This window comes from Panulirus ornatus, chromosome 20 (assembly GCF_036320965.1).
Source record: "Panulirus ornatus isolate Po-2019 chromosome 20, ASM3632096v1, whole genome shotgun sequence".
Classification (NCBI taxonomy): Eukaryota; Metazoa; Arthropoda; class Malacostraca; order Decapoda; family Palinuridae; genus Panulirus; species Panulirus ornatus.
The window spans coordinates 3,705,914-3,729,801 of record NC_092243.1 but is presented as its reverse complement, the minus strand read 5'-3'; the positions used below and the strand labels follow the sequence as shown (position 1 = coordinate 3,729,801).

The following is a 23,888-nucleotide window of genomic DNA, read 5'->3' as shown; positions in this document are numbered from 1 at the left end:
CAAAAGGGAAATTATGGTGAGGAATCATTTGTAAGTGTCCTAGCAAAATGATGCATATTCTAAAGTACATGCAGCCTTAGATTAGTGTAATCTAAAATGGTTTCGGGTGTGTAATCCGCTGCAGGTGAGGAGGCGACGTCGCCCAAGTGAAGCCATTTTTTCTGAGACGTTGCCAAGTCAAAGTACGGCACGACACGTCGCACAAATGTTAAGTGGTAGTCTGTGTAATTTCCATTCAGTGAATACGAGATTAAACTTATATGTAAATAATCATATTGAAAATAATTTCTTTACGACATTGCCGGAAGAGCTGAAAAACCTAAAACTTTAGGGAAGAAGTGGGTATTATGTGGCAACCGCCAGGAACATTTTTTTTTTTTTATTTGGTAACACTAGTAGTCTTTATGGTGTGGAGGGGATCTCGTGTCAAGCCCACCATAACTAAATCCATGGATATTGTTACTCCTAGTGTCCAGGCATTCAAAAAAAGGTGATAAACTAGTTGCGTAAAGAGACAGTGCTGATTTTGGGAAAGAAATTACGCATGTACATTTTTTGTTAGCGGAATAACTTGACAGCAAAGTGTATCTATACTGAAGAATTGTTGCCATGGCGGCCGAATATTGCTTCTCTTCATATATTTTGAGATGACGGTTCTACAGTCTTTCGTGGTATATAGTATGTATCACTGTCGTTGGTGAGCTACAGAACTGGATGACTGTATGGAAAAACAACAATACGAAAGTTTTAATTCGACTCTGAAAGAACTGCAGAGGAGGGAGAAGCACAGTTACCATATCCCCGTGTTCGTGAACAATGATGATTGCTTCATAATGAGTTCACTTCAAATACGGTGAGTACGAAGTTGAATTATTCGTTTAACCCACATTATTCTGGTTTCCAGATTGTAGTGATATATGTAGTAGTGATTTTTATTTCAATTTTAGATTGTTATTTAGGATTTTTTTTCAAGATAGTCATAAGATGTAGGATATATTTACAAATGTCTTAAAGATGTAGGATATATATATACAAATGTCATAAGATGTAAGGTATATTTACAAATGACTCGTGGTATGGATGGGAAAGCTTACAGTTCTCAGCACACAGGTAATATGTTCTCTGGGTATTGTTGAACATGCATTGGGTATCTTTTGTTATGTGCCAAACACTGGCAAGACTTATCATATTTGTTTTACCACAATGATGCGACGCTATACCAAACCAGACCAGACTAGAACTGCTATCAAAAAATTTCATTAGTCGAATGGGTCTCCTACAACAGCCATTGAACAGTATACCAAAGTTTACTGGGCATGGAGGTGCAGGATTGTAGAGCTCCAAGCAGAGTTCGGTAAGATTTTGTACCCAGTTGGACTTTTAGCTTGGCTTTTAATGAGAACCTGGTTTGATCAGGTGACCACCGTTGTTGCTAATGTGTAGGGTGGCAGATGTTTAACGAATTATTCATCTTTTATTCGTTATGTTTCATAGATTATCTTTTGTCACCACCTTCGTTGCGCAGGCACTTTCATGAACCATAGCCATAATGTTGCCATCAGTAACACCACTATTGCCACCACCACGTTTACTGTTTTGCTTCCACCTTCACGACACTTAGCGGCCTGTCACTATCACACCGTTCTACTATCACCACACCCCTTTTGCCATCACCACTACTGCACACCGTTCTGCCACTATCACTACTCACATGTAACGTTCTTCCCCAGTGCCATCACTGTTGTCACAGTATATGGTTCCCATTACTTGTTCACTACTACAGTTTGCACCGCACGACGGACGCCACATTTGCATCACCATCACTAGTACAGTAGCATCACCACTACCAGTGGTGACACCATTCCCATACCCCCCACTGTTCCCACACCCTCACCACTATCAGCCAGCCCCCATTGGTGTGACTACCACCATTCATTCATCACCCTGATTTACCCTTTCCGCCATACCCTCATCATTGATACTATAACCACAGCCGCCATCACATCATCAGTCCTCGCCACACCCTAACCATATGGCACCACCACTACTATTACGGTAGTGACCACCACGTCACTTTCTCCTCCCGTCTTAAAACCAACGTCACTTTAACAGCAGTGCTACAAGTACACCTAAACCACTACCACCATCATTACTTACATCACTACCACATCATCATTACCACTTCCATCGCATGGCGACCTCACCAGAGTCAGACCATCACTACCACCAAGCAACATCACTACCACAATTCTTAAGTCATCACGCCCCTTTATATTGACTACCACATCTTGCCGACACCAAGTGTCTGTTCCTCCCTCACCAAAACCGCACCACCGCCGCCACCACTACTACTGTCAGCACCCAAGTAATGAAGCCATCGAGGGAGGTAGGGGCCTTTGGTATGCGTGGCGATCCTTTCAATACACATTTGTCAGCCCAGCCAAAACATGGCGTTAACTTGTAAATTGTTGCGGCCTCTCACTATCTCCTATAGAAAATTGATTATCTGAACATGGTCTGCAAACCTGATGTCTTCCTCAGGAGCTCCCCAGTGCTCGGGCACCGGCCGGCCGTGGACCAGTTCGTGCCCTAATGACCACACTTCGCGGAGGTAAACTTGCGTTAAGGGGTCGGGGATAGGGTTACAGGTGTGTGTTAAGATGTAGATAAAGGGAGATGATGATGGTATTGATGGTGGCGGCGTTGATGATTGAAGGGTAGATGATGATGGTGGCGATAGGAAAGGTTGGAAGTAGCAGTGGTGGTGGATGGTGGTGATAGGAGGGGTATAGCTGGTGGTGAGGGTGGAAAATGTTGCAAGTTGTGGTCGACGAGGATTGCTCGCGGTGTTGATTGTGCTGATTAAAGGTTGTTGTGGTGACGATTAAAGGGGTGAAGGTGATGTTGATGATGGTTGTGTTGGGAAGGATTCAGGTTGTGGTGATGGTCGTGATGGTGGTGGTGGTGGTTTCATCAGAGGTGTGGGTAGGGGTCACTGCTGATAGGAAGGATACGGTAGCTGGTGATGAGAGGGAGTGTGGCGGGTGGTGACTGGAAGAATGCTGATGATGGGAGAGGTGAAGGCAGCGGTTGTGGTGATGGGAAGATTGTATGTGGTGGTGGTGATGATGTTAGGATTGTAATCAGTGGTGAATGAAGGGTGGTGAGGACCTGTGATACTAATAGACATGGACCGCATATGTATGTTTTGTTAGCGTCGCTTGTCTGCGTTGGCCGGAAATGATGGTTTTTGAGACTGTTTCCAGTGGACCATTGCATCACTAATGGTTCGTTTTCATGTTTTGTGGATGATCACTTTATGCTCTGCAGTTAATTACACACATTGTCACTACCTTCAGGGTCGTGTATAACGGACTACAGAATTATTTCGATATCAAGAAAATAGTTTATGTGGATATTCAACCTTATGTCTAGTTTTATATTAGTTTTTGGAATTAGTAAGAAGAAAGACTTAGGTACAGTTAAAGAATTTGACATTGCCTCCTCGATATGACTGACTTAATAGCATAAATTACACGATTAATTGATGTGACATTTAAATAACATGACTGACGTGAGTAAATGACAACTTACCGATATGATTGACGTGGATGAGTACCGTGCTTGACTGACAGGACTAACGTGATTGACGTAAATGATTGATATAAACCGGAGTAGGTGAGGGTTATGACTCACGGGCCGCTGTCCTGGCTACTTGTATCTCATGTCTTGACTCTGGACCAGGGGTTTTTAACCTTTTCTTGCACATAGACCACTTAGGATCTGTGGCGGCGGCGCAGGTTAAGACCCTCCTGCCCTAAACCCATCACATATGAAAACGTTCAGTATTTTATAAACTGTTACCTATTCGTTATGTCGTGATCTGTTCACGAGTCGCTGGTCAAATGTAGCGACGTTTCTGTATGGCCAGTGTGCAAGTCCGATACAGCTTGCAGTGACAAGGCGAATATATATATATATATATATATATATATATATATATATATATATATATATATATATATATATATATATTACCATCGTCAGCACGTGAAATGTAGTTTTTAAAGAATTTTGATGTTACGCATTTACCTTGTAGTATGAAATCTGATTTTATATGATGGTTTTTAGTGTAATCGTATCGATAACTTTATAGAATTTGTGTACGTATTGGTAATAACTACTTTGTTGAAATTCTTGGGTAATATTATCCTTCGCTCTCAAGCATTCAGTTAATACGAGGATGTGGAAGTGGTAATATTCATCGCAAATGCTAAGGATTAGTATTCTGACAGTGTTACTACTAAATTCCGGTTTCCGTTATTGACAGGCCCGGGGTTGCGTGAAAAGTTTTAGTCATGAATGAAGAAGTGTTGTATGGATGTGACTCAGCGTCGCTATAGCTCATTTCGTATTGTGCTGCATTTATCCCTTAGATAATTTTTCTTGTTCATTGCACAATGATACAACACATTTTCTGGAATAGTAGCTTAAGCGATTAGGCAAAGGCGTAGAATTGTCACTTTTAGCTACATTCATCTCTGAAAAATCTTAAAGAAGACCTACCTGGAACATTTGAAACATTATTTGTTTCATTTAAACGTCATATAAAGTCGGTAGTGTCGTGATGGTAAAGAACGTTTGTGGTAAAGTTCTAGCCTGTGGAAGATGATCGAAGGTGGTCAGGCGACTGATAAACTTGTGTGATTTGGCAGAGGAGAACCGTGTAACTTGACTTGAAAAAGATACGTACACACAGACGTTGTCCTTATACCTATCTTTGCTTCAGAATCGTATCTATACATATTTCTCTTTTCTCTGCACTTGTCTTAGGTTTTGTGAAATCCCTTCCTTGTGCTTGATCTTGCTCAGGATGATTATATTATTACCATAAATAAACACGGCCATTTGAGTGGAAATTTTTGTGACATTCTCGGACATTTTATCATCGACATACGTAGGATTCCTGACTTATTGGATGTTCAAAGCTATTCGCTCTCGCCGAATTTTTATTAGCTATCTGTAGAAGGTTTTACCACCAGTGCGCTGCTCGAGGAGAAAGGTTGTGGCGTGCCTTTCAAAGTTTCCAGTAAGAGTCTCTTTAAAACATGCATGCGTCCAGGCGTTATCGCCGCCAAGTATTGAGTTGGAGAAATATACTTGTTTCGTATGGATAAACTGAAAACAAAACTAGAATTATCTATACGGCAGGGTGAGGAGGCGAAGACATCTCTACGTCAGGGTGAGGAGGAGGGGAATCACACATTTTTTTTTTTACTGAGAACCGACTGGAATTTCCTGACGGTTTTCTTACAGTATGTATTAGAGGACTTAACCTAAAGCGCAGGTGGCTCTTCAGGTTAGGATTCCTATCATTATGGAAATGGAATGGACACCTGTTTTTGTATGCTGAAGATTATAGCGTAGGAAGTTTATACTAGGGATTAAGGCTTCTGGGAACACCTGATGAGATCTCCAGTTTAAACCTGGGTCAACTTATTTGGAATTGTATCTTTTTTTTTTTTTTTAACAAATTGCTCTAAATTCATATACCTTCGAAATGCTGTATAGTAATTTCCTCTTGCCAGCCTTCAAGGTTTGTCAAAAAACACGTACCTGGTAGTTTTTCAATAATGTTAGGAAAATTATTTTTTTTTTCTAGAACTCTTGTGAGAAATTGGACAGTTTGATGTTTTAAGGAAAAGCAATTGAAATTTCTTTTGAACTTCAGAAGGTTTTAGATATTTGAAGAACGTAAAAACCATTTAGGATTTTGTAATTTCACGTTTGGGTGAGGGTTTTTTTTTTTTTTTTTCAAGATTTTGATGCCTTTTTGAGTATGTGAAATTTGGAAACAGCTTTGTCAGAAGTGAAGGAAAAATAAGGAACTGGGTTCAGACCTTTAAGAAATATGTGGATTTTCTTGAGCCACTTGTAAGGATTTTTAGGTTCTTTTTTAAAAACTAAAGAATTTATAACTATCATGGTTCTGATTCAAAACGATTTCTGATAATAGATTTCTGTGTTTCCATTATCATATACTGGACCCTCATTTTGAGGAGCGTAATAGCAGCTTATTTTGAGGAATTTGGGATCTGACACTACCCTATTTATCACGGGACTGTGATTTTCTGCGCAAATCTTTGATTGGGGAGGCAGGAAGACGAGCGACCAAGCGCTGCCCAGTGGCAGGAAGTGACGTGGTCAGATTCCTGAGCGTGCGGGTTGAGGAGGCTCAGAAGGCGAGCTGTAGCGAAGGTTAACCGCCAGTGTCGCTCATGAAGTATCTTTTGACCCCCGCGGATTCATATTTTCATCATGGAGAGTAATGGTGCTTTGTGATTTCCATTCTCTTCCGGTGTGAGCATTTTTTTGTGATATATGTTCGTGGAACGGTGGCTGTCCGTCCACTTTTAGGTCTTTTACATACACAGTTGTAATTGAAGCTTCACCCATGAAGGTATTCCTTTAAAAGAAGTAGACCCCTGTTACCAGCATGAAAATATGGGGGTAACACCCATAACACCTCCATGCAAACCAAAAAATCCAGAAATTTTGCTCCCCCTTCCCCCCTTTTTTTTTTTTATTCACTTCAGTGCATTGCTTACTTGGTTATAGGTAACCAGAGATTATTACGCACAAAAGTCTTTTTATTCCTAGTTTACCTCGTGCAGGTCAACAAAATTCGGACCATAAGCTTACCTCTTTTCGCTCTTGCTACCGGTATGTGAGACTTTGCACTTATCGATATTAAAATTCATCTGCCACCGGCCCAACAGCAGACACCCTTGGAACGAACGGACTCTGAAGGTGAGGTTTGTCCAGGCACTTGATTGGCGAACCTCACGACCCGCCCGATGCTGGGGGTGGACGAGAGAGGCTGCTTGTTACATTGTAATATATATATATATATATATATATATATATATATATATATATATATATATATATATATATATACGATACAAGACACCTTGAAATTTTTGATAATTCTATCAGTATTGAAGGATATGGGAAGGGAAACAGATTTACAGAGTCGGTTACAAATTGAGAACATATGTCATTTGAATCTAGTAAGTTGGACTTAACGTGGCCTTGAATATCATACTCTCCCATAGCTTCTTGTCTTTTACAGTAATGACTTATGGAAAGGATTTGTGCAAAGTCACTAGTCTAGTGTCGGAGGTTTTTAAGAGGTTCCTTATCACTTAAAGAATTGGCAAAGATAGGCTGTGATCATCAGCGAAATAGCTCATTTGATTAGATGTTTGTCATGTATTTAAGATACGTTTTGATTTTTTTTTTTTTTTTTTACCCTCACCATATAACGGCTCTGTTTAGCGCTTGGCGAAAATGTAGGTCTCATCTTTCTCATGTCTCCTCCACTCTTCTCATATCCCCTCCACTCTTCTCATATCTCCTCCACTCTTCTCATATCTCCTCCACTCTTCTCATATCTCCTCCACTCTTCTCATATCTCCTCCACTCTTCTCATATCTCCTCCACTCCAGTGGTGTAGCGGTTAGCATTCCTGACCGTGACGCATTCACGGGCCGCCCAGGGTCGGCTGTTGGTCCACAGTCAATCCAGCTGTTCGTCCGCCCTTAAGGGTTGGTCGATAAATGGGTACCTGGCTCAGGCTAGGGTATATATGTGTGTGTGTGGCCTTGATTAGGGCTTCGGCTGCCCGTGCCGTCTCAGCTAACATAAAAAAAAGATATATGTGTAACTTTTTAATGTGCTTTTTGTATCCGTACACTCATGTGTGCGGTGAGTGCATCTTGGTGTGTGTGCGCTCCCAAGAAAATTGAAAGGGAGACGTCATTGATCAGGCACTGTACAAGGAACATGGTTTACGTTGTGATTAATTATGGTTTACGTTGTGATTATTTTTCTGTTTTTCTTTCTGTAATGATGTTCAGTTGTTGTGCATACCCCAGTGGCATATTTTTTTTACCGAGTTACTACCGCGGCCTCATGTGCTCCAGGATATTAAGACAACAGTTCCAAGTGTATGATGTCGAGTCACAACACATCCTAGGGTCATGACGATTCCCAGGTGCATTTTCACGATAAGAGAAGAAGAAAAAAAAAAGAAATGATCCCTGGATACTGTTGTCACTGGAAGTGTTATCTTGATCATGCAAATTCCTCCTGTAATCTTGCTTCCTTTAACAAGCGGCTGATCACGTGCAAATGACCCCTTATGAATAATTCAGGGGTTCAGCTGTTCACAGACTCTATAAAACCTGCATAATAGCATGTCGTGTGTACTTACTGACTGCAAATTGTAACTTGGGAAGGATCTGGACATGAGTCATGAATAGGCCAAGACATCGATAGGGCGCCCTGGGACTTGTTCTCTGCGCACGACTGTCATAAGGTATGTTCGTTGGTAGACGCTGTTGTTGTCGTAGCAGATTATTTGATAATGATGGAGTTGAATGTTATTGTGGTGGAGATTACTGGATAATTATTGAGTAAGTTATAACACAGTGACGTGGTGGAGATTACTGGATAATTATTGAGTAAGTTATAACACAGTGACATCCCCTAGTTGAAGAGGTTTCTTTTCTTTTTCTCAGCGGGGTCACTTCAGATTGTTAACCTTAACACTCGTCCATATTTGAACGAAGCATCAAGTTGTCGTTTGTGAACTAAGGTATTGCCTGACGCCTTTGCATTCCTCGTGGTCTTGCCATGTCCTGCACGGTTTGCTTGGGAATACGTTCAGGACATTTCCTGCCAAGGAGTATTGCGGGTTGTCACCAGTGGGCTGATTGTTCCCCACTGCAGAGAACACGGTGTACCCACCGTTGAACATAGAACAGTTGAAGTCAGTCATATATGATGTAGCTGAAGCTTTGTGGTGATCCAGTGTTTCCTTGGTTGAGCTAGGAATGCATGGCACATTGCACATTACTTCCCTCTGGTGTCAGTTTTACCGGCATCCACATACCCACTTAAGAAACTGTTTACTCACAATCTGCTCCTTAAACACACTGTCAGAGACATTTTTCTCGAATACATATAGAATATCCAGATTGAAAATTTGATATAGATTATCTTTACTGACGGCTCTCTCATCTCTGGATGAGCTGGAAGCACTGCCTTGTAATGCTGCGTAATGAAAGAGGATTGAGATGTAAGTATTAAGAAAAAGTATTTGGGCATCAACTTACAAACTAAATTATTCTACATATTCAGCATTCATGAGCTTGCAGAAACTACGTCCATAGACAGTTTGATAATCGCAGACGTATTTTAGAGGGAATCCGCAACGGTTTGATGTGAATCCCTTTAAACTCATAACTGTATCTGGCATCGGAGACAAGCATGTTATGTTCTGGCCTCACGGTGTTTAGGGCAGATAGTGAGGGTAGAATGCCAGAGGTGTATACATACAAAGGAACTCAAACAGCTCCGAAGGGGACCCAAATGATCTCTTGCTGTTTGGATTCCTTTTTACTCCTTTTAACCTAAGTATTCTGAGACCAGAATGTATCATACTTGTCATTGAAGCCAAAAACAGATACGAATTTACTACTGGTAAAAGGATTCATGTCAGATTGTTGTGGCTTCCCTCTCACGTAGGTCTCCAAGATGATAATGTTACCATAGCCAAACAAGTACGAAATAAAAGAGGCTATTGAACACGACTTTGGGCTTTCACTTAGGTTTCAAAACTGTAACTGGAGAGAAAGGAACTGATTTAGATACTAGACTATTCATTTTCCATCGTAATGGAGTGTGTCCAGTATGTATGGAAAAAATAACGAAGATCTTTTCAAAAGATGTTATTGCTGTTAGATTAATGCCAGGGAATATGTACTATCGGTGTTTTAACCTATTTGAAGATAGGACTGATATAAGTCGTTAAGTGTGGGGTCAGAGATGTGGGCACACACAAGAACACTATGTCGTAAAGGACAAAAAATAGGGATGTGTCTAATCATTCCCAACAGGAAATGGCACAACAACTGATATTGAGTTATCTGAAATTCATAGATAGTGTCCACTTCTTGCGTCTGGTAGATAAGTTTACTACGTAGTCTGTAAGCTCATTTAATGAAGGGACTTTGCGACAAGTCATAATTACGTGGCCACTGGGATCTGACAGAGACTTTTTATGAGCTTTGGATTCCGTTTTTGCGGTACCGCTCGCAGGCTGAGCATGATCGTTACAGTAAAGAAGTTGCTTACAGCGGCAAAATCTAAATCTGATCACCAGGAGTCGTGCACTTAATTCAGTCTGGCATGTCAAAACATGTCCGGCTTGTGCCCTTGAAAAGAGTGTAAAGACACGGTCGCAAACTAGACATTACAGGGTGTAAATATTATTCATAGGTAACGTATTTGATCATGATGTATATATATATATATATATATATATATATATATATATATATATATATATATATATATGTGTGTGTGTGTGTGTGTGTGTGTGTGTGTGTGAAATGAATGTTGTTTTAATTTTCAAGATATACTCTGCCGCACTAAGAATATTATAAAATGTGCCCTGGATATGGATATTCTTGTGTATCAGTTGCACCGTTCGTGTTTATCAATAATCCCTCTCATCACTGGAACATTTAAGTAAGTTATGGTGATATAATTCTAAGAATTGAAGCAATCCCCAAAGAGTATTGGAATTACTTGATTATCCTCTTCTCAGAGGTGGTCCTCCAGTAAACCCACAAGGGCCGGCAAAAGTGCCGTTATTTACACCAGCGTAACAAAAAACCAATTTAACGTGCAACAAAAACACCGTAAGAGAGCTAGGTACACGTAAACAAGCTCTCGTACGCTGCTATTATCAGCTCTCGGTATCAGGCCGAGTGGGAAAAACAAGAGTCGTGATGGCGTTGGTAAATAAATGTAGCCAGCTCCTGTTCAGAGCCGAGGGAGGTGGTGTCCTGCGTTTCCATGGAGAGATTGCAGACTCGCTCCTCCCAGGTTGACTTGGACGTCTGCAGCGTCCGACGCGTTTGATTTTAAAAGTATTAATTAAGATCGAGTGATGATGATTGATAGTTCTCACGAGATTCACGATTGGAAATGTGCTACATAGTATTGTATACTTGTATCTCTCAGGATGTGAAGTATATGTATATATATTTGTTTTAAATTTCTCTCAAGACTATAGAAGACTCGAACAAGCGTTCGTCATCCACTTTGACTAGCATGTTAGTCTGTTTTATTGAAATAATTCTCATGCTCTTCATACTTTTCGTTCTTTCATGTCATTTACATTGTTGGCACATCCAGGTATTAGATAAAACATGTCAGGTAATGATTACTGTTTGGTTGGAAATTGATGTACCATATTGAAATGGATGTTTTTTTTTTCCCCCAGACATGCATGACCAAGTTAGCTGCTTTCCCCGAAGATGTGTGGCAGATGGCTCGCTCATTGTTGTCGTCTGCCACAGTGTCATAATGTTGATGGTAAGTATTAGGCTATATTGATTGGTTTTATTATTGGGAAGCTACTCACAAGCACGGTACGGGATTAATCTGTTTTGTTCCCTCTGTGATCAGCCAGACCGTTTGAGGCTAAGACCCTTTGGCCTTGCATACACTCCATAACTAGACTAGCTGGGTAGACTGTGTGGGTGGACATTTGCCTAGTGGTGTGCATAAAGCCGTCCACTGGGCTCTTTATAATGTTTCTGATGCTTGCATGTATAGATGAAGAGTACCCGTCTCCGGGTGATGGCTTAAGTATTTATGGCACCGTTTAATTTAATATTGATGTTCCCTAAAAAGTCGTTCATGCCAGTCATATTAATAAGGAATGATGTTAAAATTGTAGAATGGAACTACATCCTTCAAATATATTTCTCCCATCCTGTTAGGAGCGTCTCTCTTTCTAGTAATTCTTAGTAGTTTGCTATGAAATCTTATAGTCATGAAGAGCTGTAAATGATCTTTGCTTCATTTCTAGCTCGGCACTTTCGCCCGCGTAACAAGGATGGTTACCCTGGGATAATGTTGGAGTCAAGAGGATACGGAAGTGCTTCGAAGTGTCGCCTTGAAGGTTCGCAAGACCAATCCTGCTGTCATCTGTGAAGAGGCAGCGGTTGCTCTCCACTATTCCTGGATCTTCTACTACATACCACTTATGATCTCGTCTCGTATTCTGCACGAGATTTGATTTCACTCCCCCTTAACAAGTAAGTTGATGGCTCTCCTCGGTAGTAATATTTTCCAATTATTCTAGTACAGTGTATCATCATATTTCATTAGACTAGATAAATATGTATGCATCTGTAAGTCAGATGTGAGATTAGGAAGTAATATAGTTGCAAACACAGCTCTTTACGGGGAAGGCACTAGAAATAATTTGGTTCTAAGCAACAAGCACGGAGATAGATCGGCTTGAGAGGAAACTAGATGTGAGGAAGTAAACTTAGGAAGGGAAGCCACAAGGGGGAGCTTAGTGATGGGAACCTGACGTAAGAGGTTTGGACATGTCATGGGCAACTACACAGGATTCCCCCAAAATCTTCAGAGATGGTAACCAAATATTAGTCAGATAGGAAAGAATATCACCAGTGGATTTCGCCTTACCGAAGCCTTACTGGTGATCAGAGAGAAGGCTGCGAGTTTCAAGACGTCTAGGGGATATGAGACCTGAGGAGAGATATAAGGGTCAACACGCTTCCAAAAAGGTCTGTTTTTTAAACAAACGAAGCAGAAGAGCAAGCATAGGGACACGTTCAGAGGTACACTCTTTCAGTACATGGGTGTGGTTACCATCAGGACCACATAAGCCCTGTTTGTTTCCAGAGGCGCTTTTCGGACAGTTCGAAAAGAGATTAAGGGAAGAGGCATAGGATCAGTAAGAGGAGGTAAAGGATGGAATGTTAAAGAGTCACGCAAGGTAGATTTAGAGGGAAAACGGGAACCGAAGATAATTGTTTTGTCTACGGGAGAGACACCTACAGTATCGTCAGAACGGAAACATGAAGGAAAAATCTGTGATCAGTTTATTTCGTGAACTTGTAGTAAAGTTACTGAAGGATACTCGCCAGAATAGCGTGGTTGCAGTAGGTGTTTTAGATAACTTCGCAGTTTTGCAGTTGAAATACTATTAACAAATATTGTACAGTAATTGGGCGAAGGTGTTTTTATTATTTTTATATGGTTTTAGCTTCAAGTATTTCCGTATGTAATGCTGTTTTTCCTTCATATTTGATCACTCTTTATCTATTGTGGGGTAGACAGGGCCTTTGTTATTATTTCTGCACTATCGCCGACTGAATGCGAGCAAGGTTACTTGACTGTAGATTACTATTCCGACTGACTGTCGCCGCTTTTCGTATGTGGCATCGATGATGGAGGTGAGAGCTGAGGAGCGTCCTGGCGAGAAACATATTGATATTAGCGCCAGTCTTGTTGTTCTGGAGTGTGTGACTGTGTTACTGTTCCTGATTACACTTTGTGTGTGTGAGTACGTGTGTGTGGGGGGGGTGTCACTGGGGGTGCGGTAGAGTGTGACTGCGCATGTTTGTGTATATATTCCAACCATAAATAAAAGTAACAATCCAGTTCATTGAGGATGATTGTACTGAAAGGAGTGCGTCGAAGTAACAGATAGACGTACGCCATTCACAAATCTTTCATTAGCAAACTGCGATAAAAGATGATTTATTTGTGTGTGTTGCTTAATTGTCTTGGACGATTTATTGAAAAAGAAAAAAAAATCCTTCGAAAGAGCCACACTTAAGAGACTGATCTTGATGCAGGGGCATCCTTTGTGCCTGTACCCCGACTTGGCAAGTGGTTACATCCGCTTTGTGGAGCGAAGTTGCCTATTTCCAATGCCGTGGCGGAGTTACCGGTCATTCATGACTGTCATACACTATTTGTTTGCACGTCTTTGGCTTGATTAATTTGATACATGTGTATAGGGAGGCGAATATTTGTGTGTGGGATCAAATGTGTGTCGTTTTAGTTGCGAAATTTGCCTAGCTCAAGTTTTCCCGAATACGCGTCTCTTTTCAGACAGTGCATTATGTATTTTACAACCACACCGAGGAATGCCTTATCTTTAACTATATTTACTAACCTCATTGTTATCACAACTTTTTTTTTTTTTTGTAGTTGTAGGTAGGATGGCCGATTTTCTTGTTAGGACTTGAAGAATCTAATTGTAGATACATATACACTGTATGTATTATACAAGGGCATGATGTATCAGAATACTGATAGGTATGGGCTTGGTAATGGTTCCAGGGCAATGGTGTTGGGGACTTGTGTTTTTGGATGTTGTGAAAGCAACTAAACTTAAGGATAAGAGTAATCTCCTACTCCTACTTACATCTAGTTTAACTAGATGTAAAGAGATTAAAACGTATCATGTTAGGTTTAAAATCTCGCTGTGTGTAGAAACTCGCCGAACATAAGTCTATGAAAAATCTTACTGATGTACCAAGATGTAAAACTTAAGTAAGACTTGTGGGTTAAACCTAATAGTGTTGATATTGAATCAATGGGTTGTTGATGATGGTAATTGTCGTTTTGTGGACGGAAAGAGGATGAAAATTTCCACTACAGATGTTTTATATTGGCAGTCAAGTAAATAATTACGTTTTTGAGGGCACAAGATACTGGTTACTTCGGACTTAAGTTCGAGACGAAGATTGATCAAGTTAGACGTGGCCACGGCAGCGACTGACCTGCCTTCCCTCATCCGTGGTAAAGATCGTCGCTTACACGTCGTCTTCAGTATGCTAGGAATGCTTTGAAGTTTCCAGTGACCATACAGCAAATAGCACTACGTAGGTAAGCGGAGTAGACTTTGTGGCTTGTGTATGGCGGTCGTTTACACGTCGTCTTCGGTATACTAGGAATGCTTTGAAGTTTCTAGTGACCATACAGCAGTTAGCACTACGGAGGTAAACGGAGTAGACTTTGTGGCTTGTGTATGGAGGTCGATGCGTCCCGGAATACGTGTGAAAGCTGGTGGTAAAATGATGTTCGTCTATCGGTGGGAAATATTGGCTTCGAACCGGATTATCTTCTTTTCGCTTCGTTATTACAATCTTTATATTTGTGGCCTAAGAACAAAAACATAAACTTGTTATGCAGTGAAAAAAAAACTTGTATTACGAAGTACAGTATTTATCGCCGCGATGGTATTCATAGGTGCCAAGATTGCATGGAGCTCCAAGTGCTCCTGCTGTGGGTCTGCACACACTTTGTTATACAAGGATGTGTCTGCCTTCCCGGAGAGAATCCCAATTAACACCTGGACTCCAGTAGGTGTCGGTGGCGGCCGCTTGCTGGTGTGGCAGTCCGTGTGTTTCAGCATGATGGCAGTATAGTTACTTTGGGCAGTGTCGATGCTCTGGCATAGATAGCCACACGGTTGACGTAGGGGTAAAAGTCTCTCTTTTTTAATTTTGAGGATTTAATTTATCTTTTTTTTATGGTATATACGTCATCATTGGGAATGATCTTACCTATTATTTATCGGTATTTGGTAACTGATGTCCTTTGGGGAGTGTCAGATCACCTTTCTTTTACAATGTTATATTCTGATATTGAGGGTCACCCTCTTCTTCAAATCTCTTCAGCCACTATATATATACGCACGGTTTCCCGTGATGTGCCAGGTTGGTTGACGATTTATGTTGGAGAGAGGCCGCTCCCCCCCCCCCCCCCCCCCACCACCTGACAGTTCTTCCTCTCTGGCTTGGCGACGATCCACACTGTAGGGCAAGCAGGTGCTGTGTGTTCCACTCCCTGGACCATCAAGTCTCCCAATTAACAGCTTGGTTACACGTCACTTCCTCAGACAGTGGTCATTCGAGTCTTGATTTTTAAACACTCGTAGTGCTTTAACCTTCATTGTAAATGAGTACTTCTCTCTTTCTCTCTCTTTCCTGTCATCTTTGTCATATATAGCAGTTCAGGAGCAGACGATGTCTTCTCGTCATTAAGGTACTGTACCTTCAAAATGAAATAGAGATGGTTAATTTAAAGTGACGGACGTTCATAGGGTTGGATGCACATTTGTCTGCCGTCTAACTGATGTGCGAAAATAATATTTACTTTAAAATAGAGCGAATTATTAATTCCTTGTAGCGATTGTAATGGAAAATGGAACACTTATTAACTCGTGTTTCTAGATGTTGCTAATTTCTGTAGTCGTGTATCGGATTTTAGCGCCTTTCATTGTTCAGTTTTGGATGAGGATTTGATAGAAATGTTGTGTTTAAGCGCCACATTCGGTATCCTCCAGACGTATCCCATATATATATAGTAAGTGTGGTGATACTGGTTTTGGATAGGGTGAGTGCGATGTTGATGTCAGCGTAGCAGTTACCTCGGTGGAGGAGTTTCGGCGTAGTTGTGGCATCAGCGTGGTGGTGTCTGTGTAAGCTATGCCATGAGTGTTAGGATGTTGGTCTAGCCGTACTAGAGAAGAGCAAGAATATCTACACTGACATGTTGATTAGCTCTCAGTTGTCAATTTCTTTCACTGATTCTTTAATTGTAACAGTGACATGTATACTGTGGTTCAGATGTATTCATTTTCCTCTCCATCAAAGTATGATGATGACAAACTTAAAAAAAATAAATCGGTTGATTGGCAGTACATTCGGTTAGGTTTTGCACTGATTTGACGTCTTCGGTTCGAGATGAGAAATTTAACTTGATAATTACTACATCCATACGTTCGTTTTCAGCTGGCTTTGAGGAAAGAAAAGCATTCTTTCCAGCCGGTCATCACATCCGTTCCAGCTGAAGACATGCTGTATTCGTTCAAGATAAAAACAAAAACAACTATTCAATATTTGCGTACTACATCCGGGTTGTTAGATATCGCTGCTACCCACCACAGGCTGTCGAGAAATGTATGCCACACCTGTGCGTCATTGGAAAAAAAAAAGTAGTCGTGTATTTAGTGTCGCCAGCCATTAAAGCTCCTTGCTCTCAAGAACTGGTCTTTATTCACATCATCAGTCCCCTTTAGAAAGAAATTATCACATAATCCTTAACTCTTTTTAAGCATGGCAAGGCAAAGGCTTCTCTCCTTTCTTTGCAGCTCGTAACCTTTTACTTGGGCACCCATCATTTTGTCCACGAATATATTGCTTTGGATCATGTCGTACACGGGATTGTAATAACACGGGTGAGGGGAGTTAGCTAAGCAGTATTCATCTTGGGTCAAATGTCTGTTAGAAAGATCCACCGAAATGTCCCATGGTCAATGTATTTATGAGTGACGTTGGCTTGCAAGGACTCTGTCGTATTTACCTATCCTTCTAGATGTGATCTTGCACTGGCGAGTGCATCAGTTTGTGTGGATATTCAACAGTTTGTCTCAGTGAAGGGGTGTATTATTACTTCATGTGGTTCACCTCTTGATTGTGATTATTTCATAAAGTTCTTAAACTTCTCCATTACAAATTTTTATTATCTGCCGCCTGTTTGTTCTACACCTTTTTTGATAGTAGAGGACTAATTTCGTGTGTATGTTTATGATTAAGCATGCATTTGGGTTCATTGCTTACAAGCTTGTTTTCATACGTAATTTTATTTACAAGTACATATCTGTCTGTCTGCAGGCACGTATGTGTCATTACCATTTTGTGAACGCGGGGAGATTTTTTTTGCACTTGTGAGCCACAGTTCCTTTCTCTCACTGTTTCCTCACTTGGCTTGCACTGATAACCTTGGCGGTTGACGAGGCAGAGAACTTTCAATAATAATTCAGCAAAGTCACATTTATCCGTCACTGTTACATAAAAGCATTTCTCTAGATTTGTTCTAACTTGTTTCTTGGTCTGTTTGCTGAATTGTTCTGTGATAGATCGATTCATAGAAAGGACCATTGTCGATAGTCACACCAAGTCTAGATAGAATGTGGGTGTATGACCATATTGTGCGCATGAACTGAATGGTTGCGAGTTTTTTTTTTTTTTTTTTGTATGTGTATGCGTGATAGATGCATTTGTAAGAATGTGTGAAATTGTTTGCTTGAGTATCCTTATGTATGTGTATTTGCACATTGCATGTATATATATATATATATATATATATATATATATATATATATATATAATCAAATGTCATTATTGTGCAAGAGCGCGTAGATACACACACGAGTGACGTGCGCCTGTTGAATCACTCGTCATCGGGGATGAATAATTTGCTGTAAACTAGATAGAAGTGTTCAAGGTCAGTTGATAAAAGGTTCATTAAACGATGTTGGTCGCAACCCAAACTTGCATTTGAGAGAGTTGTGTCCATTCATTTAGAACAGCGGTTCCCAAAGCGGACGTTATTATGGGGTATATAAAAAATTAGAGGCGAGGCAGAGCTAGTTTCTATTCTTCACATGATGAAAATATGTGACCCAATGATTTAATTCCATCCATCTCATTGGGAATCCCTGATTAGGTGAATGACTTTGCAATTGACCAACTCAGTTAGTTACTGGAGAAGCATCTAGTTGTAGGTTATTTGCTAGGCTAACAGCTGAAAGCTGGAATAGCATTTTAATTTTCAATATTTGGATCAGGTTGAGTATTCCATTTCACATGTGCTCCTCCAGTGTGTCCATTTTGCTAAAGGTACAGCTGGAAAATTTAAGGAAAAACCTTAAAAATCTCTTGGTTTCCTTACGTAATCATTCGCTAGTTAAATATCGTTATAAAATCGTTTTGTTAAGTATCATGCATAGACTAATACAGCAGTTTTCCTTTTTTTTTTTTTTTTGTCTTCTGTTGTTCTCGTTGGAGCCAGGAGCAAATATATTTCGGATGTGGAGTGTTGAAATGAAATACATGGCTTATGAAACTGGTAGAGCGCTGGCACTAATGAGACCCACCTTACTTGTACCTTGTACATCAGACACGTTCCTGCTTCATGCAGAATCTTATTCGTTGATGTAAATTCATTACGGACATTAGGTGCCTATCATTTTTAGATTCAGTGGTCCACTGGGTAATTAAAAACTTAGTTTTATTTAATTTTATTAAAATACAGGAGAAAGAACCTGGTGTTTTGTGATCATACATATTCATAGAATACAAATTATAAACACTGAAAAAAAGATAACATTTATGTTGGATGACACACTCAAACAGCTCAAAGCTAAAGCTATAATGGAGCAGCGCTGAACTAAGCTTTATTATCCTTAACACTGCCGAGAGCCAGCGTCTTAAGCTCTCCTCCCTTCAAGGGTTAAGCCTCCAATTTCTTTGTGTGAAGGTGAAAAACTTCCCCCTTGAAAGATGATCGAGTAAGAGCCACTCTCGTGCGTGGTTATTGTCTCCAGCGTTAATCGGCGGAGTTTGGGCACATACCTGTCGTTACTACACAGCTACGAGAAAAACGACACTAAGGCACTTATAAAACATAGTGGTTTTTATTTTTTTGTACTGTAAACCGTTAGGAGGATTTCGTGGAGCATCTGGAGGTACAAGTTGTGGTAGTGTTAATATTAGGATGCCTTTAGAGTATGTGGGGTTTGGATAGGGGGTCTGGTTTCTCGGAAATGGCAGCAACTAGGCCAAGTTTTTACAGCTGATTCGCATGGTAAATGAAAAGAAAAAACTTTTACTAATGAGATGCTGGTCGTCTGAGACGCTCATCTTCTCATGAGTTGCAGTCATTTGCCGTTAGGTCTCTGGGATACTTTGAGAGGTGGCGTTTTAAGAGGCGGAGGGGGGGGGGAGGTAACTAACAGAAATAAAGGGTGGTTTATTGCTAGAATAGTAAGAAAAAATTAGGTGTGTGTGTGTGTGTGTGTGTGTGTGTGTGTGCCAAAAAAAAGTCTTTAACCCAAGATCCTCCAGAATACCCTCCCCTGGCTAATGTTACAACCGTGACGACAGATCGGCCCGTTACCAAATTTCGAAAAAAATGGTAAACAAGCCAGCAGCAGCAGCAGTAGCAGTAGTAGTAGCATCTAAGATTCAGGAACCACCTAGATAAATAATTTGTCAGTGTCAGCTTTGTGCCAACCTTGCCGAATCACACCTTAGATTTGAAAGGAAACTTAAATGTTTAAATTTTTTAAGAGTTCGAATTAATCTTGAAAAATGATAATAAAAAAAAAAGTACGTGAAATGCTAACCCAAGTCGCGTTTTATTACAGGTGACCAATTACAAGGAAGGAAAGTGACCGGCATAACTTGGCAAAACCTGGAGACCCATGAATCTTCAGTGAGTGAGGACAGTCAAGGGCAACTACAGCTGGTAAGGCTGAACCTTCTGTCCAAGCGCAGAAAACTCATCCTTGGCTGCGGTGATCTTGTCACACCCTACCCACAAATACCAAGGTGGACACCCAAGTTCCTATGGCATTTAAAAAAAAAAAAGGGGGGGGGGGGAAGGGAGGCACATTCAACATTTAGGAACAATGACTGTGGCTAGAGAATTTGTAGAGGGAACAGTGGCAACAGTTTCTTTCTCCCGAGCCTTAGACTACTAAGGTACTACAACCCACCCATACATCCTACAGTTGAACAATAGGAATTCATTTCACCCACAACATATCATTCAACCAGGTAACCTACGTAATTTTATATAAAATAAATAAAAATTCGCTTTTATCTCATATTAAAAATGAAAATTATAAAATCATATATACTTCAAAAAAGCCTTTGCCATACTAATTCATACGCTGTAAAACGAATAGAATAGAATTTTCAATTAGCACCATAAAAATAAAATTCATATTCTGGTTAAATATGCTTGAATAGAAAATGCAGTGTGAATAAAGTTATTTTGCCATTCAGTACCCATAAAAACATGTCTGTAACAATTAGTGACGGACATGTCTTTATTAAAAAAAAATAAAATTATCCTTAATCCCCTTGGTCTAGTATGTCCTACACGCACTGTCCACCCTTAATACTTAATTCACCCTCAAGAAAACTACATTGCTGGCCGAGGAACATGGGGAAAGGCAGCTGTTGGGAAAAAAAAAAAAAAATGAAAATAAAGACATTTTCGATTCACTACAAGTTTGTATGAATTGACAGTTGCTGATTTTATGCTGCTGCCCTTCCCCTGCTGCTCTGAGGAGGCAGTGACCTTAAGGCTATTATGAATCGAGGCGAGACGGGATTCTTTCATGTTGACCATAGGCGTGATTCCGTAATTATTGCTTTGCTGCTAACCTTACTCTTCTCGCGATGCTCTACTTTTTCCTCATGGTCATGAAGAATCCCACCCCACTTATTGTTGTTACAAGAGCGGGAGCTGAATAGTCAAGCCTACACTAAGGTGTTACATGCCTTAAATCTTTTAATGGGCGAAACGCACCATGCTATGACCATGCCAGGACTATAGGTTCATCTTTCATGGCAAATTTTTTACCAATATTAAAAAAAACCATTTAGTCACATAATCAGAGCTCTCCAGACTTCTAACACTGGCCTGTTAGCAGGGCATGTATGGATGCCACCTGCTGGTGGGGAACAGGACGCCCCACTTTAGACTGTTAGGGAGGGGCAGGAAAGGCTCGAACGGCATGATCAGTGTGACTGGAGTCGAATGACACCCAGTTGAGTCACCTATAGGGGGCGCAATTTTTTTGCGAGAACCATAATAGGTTTTCACGCTTGCGAAAATTTGTCAGATTTAGGAATTTGGGAGCAAGGGCCACTCATACCAGTCGGGACTTGCCACAGAGCGAATGCCGCGTTGGCGTCTTAAACCGAAGGTAAGGGACTCATACATACTCCCATGAGCCCGGGTCATGCCACTGACGGTGAGGGATTGCATACCACACCCGTCGGACTACCCGAGCAGTAAGTTTCCACAGTCTGGAAAAGTCGTCTACGCTCAGGCATAGACGTTTAGTTGGGAACGGTTCGATGAACCAAAAACCCCAACATTTATGACTTCAATCCGATGAATCAGACTTTGAAGTACCTCATCAAAATAGGGATACAACCATCTGTGGTTGTTCAAACGTGCTTTTCCTGCACAGATTTCTAGATGGATATACCTTATCGTTATTTCTGCTGTATAGAACGATTTTTTTTTACATAGGACTATATATTCACACTGCTTTCTTCAATAATAATTACAGCCCAGCGTTACTGGGAACACGATTCATCGCACCCATTATCATCACACATATCTAACACGTGACAATTTAGGTTCAATTACAACATTCACACTATTGACATAATATATATATATGTTGGTACAAAAATAAGAAACCTGACGTGGTAAAGTGTGTATGTGTTTGTGTGTGGGGGGGCGCGTGTGTAGGACGCAGGCCGCTCCCTGTGAGGCACGGAAGGCTGGCGTCACGTCCTGCACAGTAGGGCCCTGGGCCGGGCCAGTCTTGGACACAGCCACCACACATGGCCACGATAATTCACGCGGCCGGCTTACTGAACACCTGGACACACTGTACACGGGCGACGCAAATGCACAACGACCCGACGTTACATACATCGTGTGAAATGAAACCAGGATACGTACAGCTTGCCATATATGTACACCAGGCCATGGTATGTACATGTGGCGTGATATTTACACACGGGCATCTCAGCCCAGGCAAGAGTATAAACACCTTAGCCCCAGCGTTCACACGGGCGGGGGGCCGTGCACGTAGCGGAGCTGGGGACTCAAAGACAAGTTGAGGGTGTTGACGTGGTCACAACAGTTGGGCTCCAGCAAACAGGCTACGCAGAACAGCAGCAAGAGGGCAGCCTGGAATGGCAACGCCGCTCGCACTACTCTCCACATCCACCCTCGACGTCCATTTCCACGTCCGCTCGAATCACGCCCACTTACTCCGAAGTTGTTGCCACGGCGGGAAGTCCTCCCAATCTTCGAATCTTTGGCCCAGCTGCGTCTCCTGAAATTGATAAGATCCATGAACTTACATGTTCATATGTGCACATCAAACTATATATGCTCAGCACTTTGCTTAACATGAACCATGTGGATTTAGAATAACAGAAGCAGTGCAATAAATACTTCACTATAAACGTAAATAATAAAAATAAAGTCCCTTGCCGCTCACAACAGCTCTCCCAACGGTCGCCGACACGGCCGGTAAAGCTAAGCTGGGTTGCAAAGGCTGGGCCACTCTCCCGCTCCCTCATTTATTGTCTCTAATGTACCGAAAGGAATCCATTTTCCGCCGATTGGTCCATACATGATAAGACCAAATCATTGATCTGTAATGACCTACGGGGTAGGTCCCGGAATAAGATCCGCCAATCAGCTCCCGTCTCTCCACAATGGCTCCGCCCATTCCCATGACCCTACTAATCATGGTTCGTTTCACATGTAACCTTCTGTTGCATGTTTCAGTAGAAAAATCCCGGGGTTCAAAGATGTGCGCAATGTGCATATAATTCGGAACGGTTTAAAATTAAAGAAAAAAAATAAGAAGAGATCATACGTACTTTAAGACACCATAAAAATAAAAAAAGCTTTCCTAACAAAAATTGCAATAGCCAGAAATAATCGATTTGTTATCACCGATTAACGTAAAGACAAAGACTGCAGGGAGGGTCCCCACAATGTCACTTTTACAACAGTGCAGTCACTGACAGGACCTTATTTTTTATGTAGTATAACAAAAATAAAAGTCATACCGTGTTTGGCAATCTGTGTTTAGCTCAGACACTGTATGACGACACTCTTACTGGTTGGTCAGCTTGTGTTTAAGGCCACAACGTCAGCTCGGCTCCTTGTTAGGTTAGCAGTTGGCTGACGGAGCTATTTAGCATATAATGTGAGATTTAGATGCAACACGTAAGCACCAAAATTACATTCATGATGTCATAAACCTTTTTTTTTTTTGTTTTGTTTTTACTAATCACACTTTAATAAACTAAACGTAAACAACAATACTTTGTTGATCTGGAAGAAGAAGGAAGAAAATATGC

At 41.0% G+C, this 23,888-nt stretch overlaps 1 protein-coding gene and 1 long non-coding RNA gene across 7 annotated transcripts in view; one reads left to right on the top strand and one right to left on the bottom strand.

Moving 5' to 3' along the window:
• The first annotated feature begins 420 nt into the window (after positions 1–420).
• On the top strand, positions 421–12,159 carry LOC139755772 (uncharacterized). Its single transcript, XR_011714159.1, has 3 exons — positions 421–853; positions 11,360–11,451; positions 11,951–12,159. It is a non-coding gene; the product is annotated as an uncharacterized lncRNA (long non-coding RNA).
• Positions 12,160–18,982: 6,823 nt separating this feature from the next.
• Positions 18,983–23,888, bottom strand: part of klar (klarsicht) — a 353,898-nt gene continuing 348,992 nt past the window's right edge. For all 6 annotated transcript variants that reach the window (XM_071674529.1, XM_071674530.1, XM_071674528.1 and 3 more), the window contains one exon: positions 18,983–22,846. In XM_071674529.1, coding sequence (XP_071530630.1) covers positions 22,573–22,846 — 274 coding nt within the window. In that variant the 3' untranslated portion in view covers positions 18,983–22,572. The remainder of the gene's footprint in view (positions 22,847–23,888) is intronic.